The sequence below is a fragment of the Primulina eburnea genome, chromosome 12 (assembly GCF_022965805.1).
Source record: "Primulina eburnea isolate SZY01 chromosome 12, ASM2296580v1, whole genome shotgun sequence".
NCBI classification, from domain to species: Eukaryota; Viridiplantae; Streptophyta; class Magnoliopsida; order Lamiales; family Gesneriaceae; genus Primulina; species Primulina eburnea.
In genome coordinates this window covers 8,532,516-8,544,607 of record NC_133112.1, presented here as the reverse complement: position 1 = coordinate 8,544,607, position 12,092 = coordinate 8,532,516, and the positions used below count along the sequence as shown (strand labels likewise).

At 35.1% G+C, this 12,092-nt stretch overlaps 1 protein-coding gene across 1 annotated transcript; it reads right to left on the bottom strand.

Annotated features, from left to right (window-relative positions):
- Positions 1-2,519: 2,519 nt before the first annotated feature.
- On the bottom strand, positions 2,520-10,609 carry LOC140806967 (uncharacterized). Its single transcript, XM_073163547.1, has 13 exons — positions 10,366-10,609; positions 8,764-8,938; positions 8,439-8,522; positions 7,941-8,182; positions 7,263-7,506; positions 6,913-6,992; positions 6,378-6,462; positions 4,160-4,291; positions 3,975-4,088; positions 3,544-3,591; positions 3,372-3,456; positions 3,085-3,135; positions 2,520-2,973 (listed from the first exon to the last, which is right to left on the bottom strand). The coding sequence occupies exons 1-13, from the start codon at positions 10,506-10,508 to the stop codon at positions 2,882-2,884; spliced, it is 1,575 nt and encodes a 524-aa protein (XP_073019648.1). The 5' UTR covers positions 10,509-10,609; the 3' UTR covers positions 2,520-2,881.
- Positions 10,610-12,092: the final 1,483 nt, after the last annotated feature.

Below are 12,092 nucleotides of genomic sequence, written 5' to 3'. Positions count from 1 at the left end.
TCCTTACGGTGTATGGTAATGGTTATTGTTTATGGTTCATTTATGGTTATGGTTATGGATTAGGGGGGACATCGACAAATTCAAATGACAGATAATTATGGATCGATGAGTTACAATTGGGACTCTCAGCATGTTGGGTATGATCCGACTGGATATCAATCAAGTGGATATGGATATCAGGATAATTATAATTCTACACAAGATTCTTTTGATAGATCATTTGATTTTTCAACATCTGGTAGACATAGAATTAGACATCGTGGATTTGATTATGGGTCGTCTCAGTATATTGGTGATAGATATAATGAATTTTCATCATCTATATGGCGTGGTATTAGACGTCATGGTCTCGAGTATAGATCTTCAAGTACAGCCTGATAGTTCTACTGTGTATCGTGGATTCGGATACTATAATCGTCGTGCCGAAACACTATTACAAAATCAGTAATCTCATTCTAATGATCTTTCGTCATCTCAATCTAATCAATATCCCTATGAACAATCACGTCAATATCAAAATATTCGAAATCAATTTAATCTACGAGATAGTGATGAAAAATATAACAATGATCTCGTTCCTCCGCGTCACACTTCATGGTATTAGCTTTGATATGTTATAATTTTTAGTATGTATTTCTTATTGTGCTATTATTTGAAATAATTTTGTATTGATATATTAATTTGTAATAACTTCATATATTTTATTTTTTAGTATGATGTAATTTATATTTAAATTTTTTAACCAATTTTTTGAATTTATTAATTTTTTTATACAACCGTTCCGCAACATAACATTGGAACTGGAACGATCGTTGCCGTTCCAAGCACCGCAACCAGTTCCGACGAACCACGCCTGGTGATCATACGTTTTGGCCACGATTGGGATGAAACCTGTATGCAGGGTGATTTATCGTGCTCTTGTAATCCACCACAATTATTGTTCAATGTTGAAATTACTTTACTTAATATTGATCACATTTAAAATTCACTTGACGCGAAAAAAAAAGTTAGGTTGTATTTAGATTGTTAAATTTGAAACGTATTCAAATGTAATGTTGTATTTTGAAAGAAGTATGATCATAAACTTCAAATTTACCTCGTGCATGGGTATATAATATTTCATGTTAATTATGATGAATTTCAAGTTCACCCAATAATAAAGGACATTCGAAATTCATTCTATTTTGTATAACTAATGTATAAATAAGGTATGAATTTAAGATTTCACTTATTATTCAATTGTTAACAATATAACTATAATTGAAATCCATGAATTTCAAATTCATCTCATTAGATCCAACCTTCAGCAAGAATTTTCAATCCATAATTTCGAAAAGCAAAACATAACTTCATTTTTTTATTGCACTTAAGACGTAGTGGTTGAGAAGGCTCGACCCAGCCCATAAGTCTCAATCCAATTCAAGCCTATCAATCCCATTCTTCATGCACTCTAATCAAACTGTAACTTTTTTGCTAGAGCTCAATAGTTTGAGCTTTTTGATGAGCTAAATCGTTAAAAAGTTTGTGAGCTAGTTCACTAGTTTAAATTATTTTTTCTAAATTTTAATGTAGAAAATAAATATATTTTTCTCATGTTAGTATTTGCAAATGTATTTCAATATTAATTAACTTATATTTAAAGCCCATGAGCATGTTAGTGTCCAAACAAATGATTTCATTATCATGATATGATCATGTGAGCTAATTTGCGAGCTTGAACTTGAGTCTTTGAGTTGAGCTCGATGAACTTGATCTCAAGTTATTTTAGCAGCTCAAGCTCGAACCCACGAAATTTATCGGCTGGACTCGTTTACATTTCTGGTTGGATTGATGGTTTTAGCTCCTCATTTGTTGTGTCATTACACTTACCAGATGGATGAAGTGCTGGCTTCAGTTGCTGAGACGATAAAGAACTTTTCTGTCATTTACTTGGTAAATATCTCGGAGGTGCCCGATTTCAACACAATGTATGAGTTGTATGACCCATCCACTGTCATGATGAGTTCTGCTTTGTTGACTGATTGCTAGTCATATTGCTCAAACCAGTTATGTTTAATGGATTCTATTTTAGCTCGTTTCAGATATCATCCCAAAAATCCCAAAAATGTACGTCTCCTTGTTATGTATATTGATGAATGATATGTTTTCTATGTGTGGGTGAACGTGTAATTTCAACGTACATTTGATTCGCTTGGAAGCATGAATACATAATCTTTATAAGTATAATCACATTTTGTTCATGCTTGTATGGGTGTATCAGTTGGAAGCATTTATCAACTGGTTGTATATTACCTGGTTAAGTCCTACGAGCATGACTTGAATTTGAATAAAAATGTGGATGGGTTTATCATGCATAAGTAGGTTCCAAGTCCCAAAATTAAACTTGGAAAAGGTATTGGACCTGCTTGGGGATGCGGTAGGGAATATTTGGTTTTATTTTCAATATTTTCAAAAATATGTTGTCTAGGTTATGTTATTGGTTTGACGGTAATAACCTGTGCAATCAACATTAGGGCATGTAAAAGAAGGGAGATATTTTGCAACAACGAAGAGAGTGAGTGCATAATTAGACAAATTCAGTAAATGTCCGACCATAAACTGCCACAAGAGAAGGCGAGTTTAGTTGCCAACCTGGGCAGCCAGGAAAAGTACCCACCAATCTACTCTATATTCCTCACACTTTCCCAATCATTTTGCAACGCTTACGTCCTAAAATTATGTTGGGTGCCTTCGTATAATTTCCCAAGCATTAGTGTACACACAATGTTTATGCCAAATACAGAGCAGCCATGGGCAACCAACCAACCAACCTGAAATAATGAAGGCATAAGCCAACATCCTAGAGAAGATTTTCCAACGGCTAACCACTTTGTATTGCAAATCATGGGGACATTGCATTGTCCATTGGCATGATCATTGGCGAATCTGTCTCCTTGGATATTCCACTCATCGTTTGGTTTCCATTAGAATCACCTAACAGAAGGATTACATCAAATCAGACCAGAAGCATTGCATTAAAATGAAGGATTGTGATCAATTTAAAAGAGTATAGTGACAGTTCACAGCCTAGAAGAAGTGTCTCACCAAGTACGGAATCAACAGATGGCAGACTGGGTGATGTAGTACTCATGTGATCTGAAGTGTAAAATAATTGAAAGCAGGGATCAGAAACATAATTTTTGGAAATTTAGTAGACTGGTTGTTTGGATCAAAGAATGAATTACTACATACACTATTTTAGATAAGCGAAAATACAAGAATTAATCAAACATTTGCCATGGAGAAAGAGCATCTATATGTATGCTAAAATCAAGAAAATATGGATACATGTTGGAATGTAAATGGTGACTCAGGTCTACACAAATGGTTACCTGATGAATAAGGCAATGCCTTGACAGCATCAAAATTCTTGAATGTATATCCCACAAAACTCAAATCCTTTGGAGTAAGAGCTGCCTGCAAGATGCAACATGATTGCCAAGTTATTTACCTAAATCAGTCAGCAGTACAGAGTAACCAAAAAATAAAAAATTCATAACAAACCTTCCTTGAGGTTCCTGAGCCGGATATTGTAGGTGTTGGAAGATCAAGCTATTCATAGTAACAAGACACATCAATAAGGTTATGAAATACCACACAGTGCATATGAATGTTAAAGGTACAATTATTCAGGAAAAAAGTACAAGGAAGACACAATAGACAAATCATCAAGGCTCTATTCATTGTTAAAAAGGAGTCATCCATAAAGTCTTCAGCAGTGCTTACACAACTTGAGTCATGACTTCAACTCTCACAGGTGTGCGCACAGATAAATTTCTTAAGAAAACCATGAGATTCACACTACATTCACTAATCACCCAGATTTAAAATTAATCCTAGTTCCATTGCTTATAAATGATAGTAAATGTGTTTCCAAAAAGTATCAAGAAACTAGTATAGGGGCATGTATTAAAAGCAAAAAGATGTGTCAGTACTTCATCAAACTTCATAAAGTTCTGGGTGTCTAGTTCTCCATTAACCTCTGGTTTAAAGGCCGCTTCCATTTCATATAATTTCTCCCATTCAACATCTGAGAACCAGGAATGAACCTGAAAGCATTCATTTGTTAATGAAATGGGACAAAGGAAGAGTCTAATGCTTAGTTGGTGCATAACTAAACCTTTATCTGGGCTGCTCCTCCGGTTCCAAGCCTATTTTCTGCATCACAAAGTAACCTACATATGAGATCTTTAGCCTCAGGGCTCAATTTGACATCTTCTGGAAATTTCAGTTGATTTCTCCAATGAACAATCTGCAAATCGAGATGAACTTTATCAGAAGACAATTGCTGCTTCACAAGTAATCTTTTGTTTTTTAGCAACATGAGTAATCTTTAATGCCTACATAAACTTGATGCATCTGTTAGGACTTGAACAGACTTGGACAAAGAGGAGAACCACTGGAAAGACCTATATAATACTGAGGGACCAATAGAAAGAATTTCTCCAAAGTAATGGTCACAAAATGAGTAAAAGTGTTATTCTCACTCCTGAAAACATAACCACTGATAAGAAAAATAAAAAGATACTGGGGTTCAAATAAATTTCTTGATTGAAGGAACAAAAACTGCATGGTTAGCACATGGTGGTGGCTTGGATTCGGCCATATGGTGACATCTCTTCAAATTTCAATGAAATGATCTGAAGATACAGCACATGGGATAACACAATGAATGAGGATAAGAACTTCTCGTCAAACTTCTTAGATAACTTGATCCAGATGGCAAAACAGTAGACCAGCACAATAAATAACAATGTGGGAGTCAGAAGTCAGAATCGCTTGAAACCTATTGACTCCAACAAAAAGTACATCTGATAATAGGAGGTTGCACAAGAAAACAAAAGAACAAAAACAAATTGTCGAACTTTTAGGGAAACTGTGCCAACAATTAACGAAATCAGGTGAGATAATGTGCTTTTGAACAAGGTAAATTACATGCATGCATTTCTGGAATTTCAGCTTTATTTTAGGAGAAAATACATCAATATAGGTCAGTTACTGACCATCGAGATGATGTCATAGAAGATAAGTGACAAATTATCTTGTACTAAATCTTCGTTGCAAATAAAAATGATTTGATATGATGACATTACTAGGTGGGCAACCGGATCAGGTACTTCGGGTACCCGACCCAACCGGTCGGGTAAATCGGGTAATTAGTCGGGTTCCGTATTACCCCAAGCCGACTATTTTTAGTCGGATCAGGTTCGGGTAGAATATCCCTACCCGAATCATAGTTGTCAATCGCGCATAGCGCCCCGTAGCGCAAAGGTTTCCCATGGCTATAGCGCATAGCGTAGCGAGGGTTATTTGAAAGTAAAGCGTCACAAGTATATAAATATATAATATAAAGCATATAGTAACATCAATTCAAAAACCTTAATTTCCAGCATAATATTCCATCAATTTTAATTGTAAAATACTAAAACCTGAAATTATTTCAAGTTTTTTCATTGAAGTATCATAGAAGACACAAAAATAAAGCAAGAAATGCAGAAAAATATAATTTCCAGCAAAAACCTAACTAAGTACACGCCAAAAAACCAAAATTAGAAAAGAAACAAAGACAGAAAATAAGCATGTAGCTTCGCTTTGCAATAGCGCCGCTATTTCAGCTATCGCGATTGTCGCTATAGTGCTAATAGCGAGGATAGCGAGTGCTATTGCAAAGTTCATGGTGCGTAGCGGTCCGCAGCGATGTGGTGTCGCTTCGCTACGCTATTCACTGTAGCGAGGGCTACGGGGGCTATTGACAACTATGACCCGAATTACCTGTTTTAATTTTAATTTTTTTAAAGGTTTGGGCTTTGTCTTGAATGGAACAGCCTGAAGTTATGGTGTTCTCTTGATTTGATTTTAATTGGAAACCTGGTTAATAGAAAGTTCCGAACTTTTTCAAACTTTGGCTGCTCATAATAGTAAATTGAGCTTGGGATAGTGAGAATCGTTGATTAGCTTTTTGCTATGTTATTTATTTTTTGGGTATTCGATATATAAAAACGATTAAGCTCATACAGATGCTGGAGATAAGCTAAGGGTTTATTTTATGGGTTTTGCATCATTCCTTGTATCCTGGGGAAAGGAACTAGAAGCTTTTTTTATCACCATTTCATTTTAAAATGTAAATTTTTTTTTTTCAAAAAAAAAAAAAGACAAATACCCGAACCCTACTCTACCCGAACCTGGCCTGATTGGGTATCCGACTAGTCGGGCAGTCACCAGAGTCGGGTCGGGTCGGGTCGGGGTCAGCAAAAATACCACCCGACCCGAACTACCCGTGCCCACCCCTATGCATTACAAGTAGATGTCAAGTGGCAAAAGGTTATTAAGCATGTTACCTTTCTACAAGTGGTCATAGGATCATCAGAATAAAAAGGAGGGTACCCAATAAGCATTTCATACATAATTGCACCCAGGGACCACCTGCATGCAAGAGGTACTTGAGACGGCAAGCAAGAGCCAAATAGAAAAAAAGTTCCCAATTTTATAGGCAGTTGGCAACAACACGGTTCTGACTGAGGTGTAGTTCTAAATACTACAGTTTCACAAGACTAATTTTAAAAAACAGTTTCCATTGAAGAACCTTTAATTTTGGCAAGATTTCCTTTTTATCACAATAACCAATTGTATGTCAGTTAATTGAGCCATCATAAGATTCATAACAAGATGAAGAATTGGAGAAGTACAAAAAGAAAAGTTTTAATGAATATATTTGTTCTTGGAAGTAAACTAATAAACTAGAGGAAATCTTTAAGTATCAAGACACTTTTGTTGAAGGATTGACTTAAAAACGATTCCAGACAAGTATTTCCTTGTGTAAAATAGGCAACACTAAAATCAACCCTCCATTTAAGAGGGAAGAATAGAACTGACCAGTCACACTCCATCCCATATCCCTTCTTCAACAGCACTTCTGGAGCAATATAATCTGGCGTACCAACAGTAGAAAATGCCTTGAAAACCACAAGACAGATTATTAAATCAGGTAAACTGGAGTGTAATGCATCAAAATTAGTCAGATGAGAACACATCAACGATAGATGCAAGACAAAATTCAAACTTGAGAACACGGTAGAAGTAGGTAGTTAGAGTTCGCTCCAATCTTGTTAAACCATGTGTTTTATGATCATATTTTCATCAATCCTTTCTACAAGTAATATGGACTAGACCAAACACTTGTTAATTTTAATAAGTAACTTCTGAACATGTTTGTATTTTCTCACCAACTTTCTTCTATTCATCTGCCAGTGCTGAAGTTGCTCACGGGGGCTTCTCCAGTTACTACCATTGGAAGCATCAGGAAAGTGGCCATCGATATCCATTGGCTCTCTTGTAGTCTCATCATCAGTAATCTCGTTTTCGTTTACTGTATATAAAGTTCTACAATCGAGTGGTTTGCAAAGACCAAAGTCTGAGAGCTTCATGTGCCCATTCTTATCAAGAAGAAGATTGTCAGGTTTGATATCCCTAAACAGAATGAAGAAAATTTCAATAGGTTAAAAATATTATATTTCCCAGTGTATCGGTTTTCTAAAAGGCGCCACCTAATACCGTAGGCATGGGCGGTCACCCACCGACCCGATAAAAAAATCGGCTGCCTTATTTAAGACGTAAAATTTTTAATTTTTTATTTTAAAAAAAATGTTCGGTATATTTTCAATCATTTTGTATCCAATAAAGAGGAGGAATATGACATTGATTTTGAATTTGAATCCGATATGGATGAAATTTTCAGAGAAATATAAAAATTAAAAAGAAAAATTAGATATCTAGTTAAAATAAGAAAAATCCCCTACGCGGTGGATGGTCGTCTGCCTACCGCTTCCCGCTGTTTAGAATACTGGTGCCAATAATATTATTATATTTGGTGTATAAATCAAACTTGCATACGTGTGACCCACCTATGAATGTAATTATGCTTGTGAATGGACTCAATGGCCAATACACTTTGAGCAATGTAAAATTTAGCCACGCTTTCAGAAAGTATGTCTTCTCTCATCAGCAGAGTCATCACGTCGCCACCAGGAAGATATTCCATTATCAGATACAAGTACTCAGCATCTTGAAAAGAGTAGAACAATTTAACTATGCAGTGGCTGGCCACTTCTGCCAGTAGGTTTCTCTCTGCTCTAACATGTTCCACCTGCAGAGCAGAGAACACAGTGTCACTAAACAAAAAGCATGATAATCTTTTCATATCAAGAACTCAAGAAATAGTTCCCAATCCAAAAATTCCAAGCAAGTTGTTATATCAATGAGTTTCTGTTGGGCAGCCAACCAGTATGGAAATTATCTTTCATGCCAAACCATTAAATGGAGAAAGCAAGCATCCAAAATATTTCTGAACATTGGTGAATCAAACAGAAAGAAAATTCTACAGCTTCTGTTATTATACTAACCTGTCCTCTGGAAAGCATCTCGGATTTCTTCAACTTCTTCATGGCATAAATATTTCCTGATTTTTTCTCCCGGCATAATCGAACCTGAAGTTTTAAATTCATTAGCATCTAAAAAAGAAAGGAAGAAAGAAACGATCAGTTCTAACCACCGTGCATGCAAATAATCGACCAACAAATTAATTTAAGGAAACCATGTCACAAAGCACAGCACAGTATCAAGAGTAGACATGTAATACGGCATTGAAAGTGCACTCAAGTAACTCTGAAAATATCAAACCACGTAAACTGAGATGGAATATAGGAGATCTGTGTGACAATTACCAACCTCGCCATAGGCTCCACGCCCTATGATGGTTAGAAGCTCAAAATCATCTACAGATATCCTGTTCCTTCTCAGTCGCATAAACTCAGTTTCCTTTCGTTCTAAATCTTTGATTAGGTTTATCTGTTCCTGTTTTGGCACATCTGAACATGCTAACTTTCTTTCTAGTCGCCACCGCCTAGAAAAAAAGTATAATATAAAAAATTCAAGATTCATTCACGAAATAGCAAAAGGAAAGGATGACTCAAAGGGATCCCTTAATTTTCATATGCAAGAATACCTTCATATAATTCCAGATCTAATTAATTGGAGAGAAGAATCGCAGAAGAGAAATAACAAATTTATTTTCCTTTATCATTGACTATCTAGGTTTCATAGTTATCACGCCAAAAGGGTAGAATTATGTTTACTCCTATCCTATTATCGGCCATTTCATTGATAATGAGGCACACAAATAAAAGTATTCGAGCCATCAAAACACATAAAAATGACGGAAGATATGCTAATCACCTTTGGACAACCTATAAGCATACATAGTTTATCTCACATCATACTTTACATGATAGATTAATGAGAGCTGCTCGAGCCGATGGATCAAAGGGCATCATCAACTTTAAAAGCATGACTTGCCAACCAATCTGTTATTCGTAATCTAATAATTGAAATTATGAGATTCACTTTGTAGGCATTGAAATTCTATCGTGGAGTCATCAAATTCGTAAAAAAGACATAAAACCCTTTCATCAAATAAATACTAAATCATAGTTAGCCTTCTCTAAAACGAACTTTATTTCCTCATGGAAACAAAGCCCTGCATTATACTTGTCATATAATCAAAAACTCAAGTCATCAACCATATAAAATTGTGTTAATTCTACTTCAGCAAGTGCAAAAGCTATTAATCACCAGTGACAACACCCCACAAAAATCTCAACTGGAAAAATAACACAAAGAAGTGTTTACTGACTTAAACAAGAATTTCAAAGACAGTTTTCTCAGTAACATAAGAAAGGAATATAATAAAAACTAACTGATTATTTAGCTTTTACAGAACACGATTATTAAACACTCTAGACCCCCAGCTGCCCTATGCTAACCAGACTTCCATTTCTCACCTCAAGGCTTCACGCTTAGAAAAAATCATTCCTCATTGTTGAATGTTGTGAACTTAATTTTGAAATCACATTCATCAAATATCCTTCAAAACATATCTCAGCACTGCAATCAAATATATATGTTTCACTTCAAGTATCTAACCGCAAAATTGAGGCAAACAAGTCCAACCGCAACCTGAATAACCCCAGAAAATGAAAATTCCTTCCAGTTACAACATTGACTCAAGTAGAACCACGAACAAACCACCTAAATGAATGAAATCACTACAACAAGTAGCAATCAACTTCAAAATTTCTAAAAACTGAAACCAAACGGAATACATCAGGTCCAGAACTAACACCTAACAGTAGATCTCGTAAAACACAAACTTCAATGGCAGCTCAAATCTAATCCACCACCATCTAAAGGTACGTCGCTACCACTATCAGCCAACAAGTAGCCACAACTACAAGCTTACAGCTGTACATACAAATCTATATCCAGGCGTACCTTTCTTTTCTCTCCCTGATGCTTTTCATCTGAGTTTTGTAGTGATTTTCAATGAACTGTTTTGCGGCGGCGACTTTCTCCATGGTCAAGATTGATCCCAACACTTCTTCTTCGCCGGTTTCATCGCTCTCCTCTACCTCCATTCTGCCCTCTAGATTTCCTCTGGATTCCGCTCTTTCTCTCTCTATTACAATGGCGCCAGTGTGTATAATATACACGTTGTACGTACCGCGTATGCTTAGGTGTAGTATAGACCCAGGAAGTGTGTGTGTGTGTGTGTGTGTGAAACATAATAAGAAGCTTAACTTATCCGGCGTCGTTTTAACTTTTGTACCACCACTCCAACAAAATACATTTCGCCATCGCAATCTTTGAAAACGATTTAATGAAAAAATGTGTTTATGAATAAAAATATAAATAGAACATAAACTTTATTAAAATATTTATTTTAAGATTTTAAATTAAGTAAAAATTTGTGTGAGACGAACTCATGGGTCATATTTTGTGTGTTGGTTCTCTTATTTGGGTCATCCATGAAAAAATATTACTTTTTATTGTGAATATCGGTACGGTTGACTCGTCTCACAAATAAATATTCGTGAGACCGTCTTACAAGAGACCTACTCTTTAAATTATAATAGTTTGTTTAAATACAAAATTTATGAACAACAAGTTAGAGTCTGTTTGGATTTAGTAAACAAAAATGTTTTTATAGTTTTATATGTGTTTATTTATATAAGTATAGTAGTGCTTTTAAAAGTATTTAAGCTTAAATAAGTGATTTTTCAAAAGTGCAAATTTATAGTTTTTAAGTGATTTTCTAAATAACTCATATTAAAAAATATATTTTTCATCTATGTATCCAAATACAAAACTATTAACTTTTACCGGAAAAATCACTTTTAAAATCCAATTTAAAAAAGATAAAAACTTATGTGAGACGGTCTCACGGGTCGTATTTGTGAGACGAATCTCTTATTTGGGTCATCCATGAAAAAATATTATTTTTTATGCTAAGAGTATTACTTTTTATTGTGAATATGAATAGGGTTAAATTGTCTCAAAGATTAGGATCTGTGAGACGGTCTCACATGAGACCCACCGGAGAAAGCACTTCTTTAAGAAAAATGGTTTAAATCCAAACACAATTAATTCAAATTGAGCTATTCGTTTAGGAAATTTAGTTTTCAAAAAATAAAAATAAAAATTGGTGTGTTTTTTAAGTGGATTTAATGGTGTCAAATTTGTAAAAGTATCAACACGTTAGTGTCCTTTAACGAAGAGATATACAAAACTCGAAAGAATGCTAAAGGATTATGAAAAAATTGCCATCGAACTATACTTCAATCAGCATAGACAAAAGAGATATTTAATATTATTTTTAATTTGTGTAAGTAAAATGTGGATTAAAAAATTGTAGTTAATAATTCACTCAATTGAGTCTAAATAGAGAGTTGTCCTAATAAAAATTTTGAGACCATTGTTAACTAGATAAAATGAAATTGAGTCTAAATACAAGTCAAAAGATCAATTAGCCAAAGTAAGCCTTTGAATGAGCGCAAAATGAAAGCGCGAGGAGCCAATCCATAGCGTGAATGGTAGAGATGTCAAGAATAGCGGACATGATGATGCCCACACATCTAGCGATGGAAGGGACCTTGCAAGCCATGAGCTTGGATATTGACGCAACTCGGAAAAAATGAGGTAGGATTGGTGTCTGATTCCTG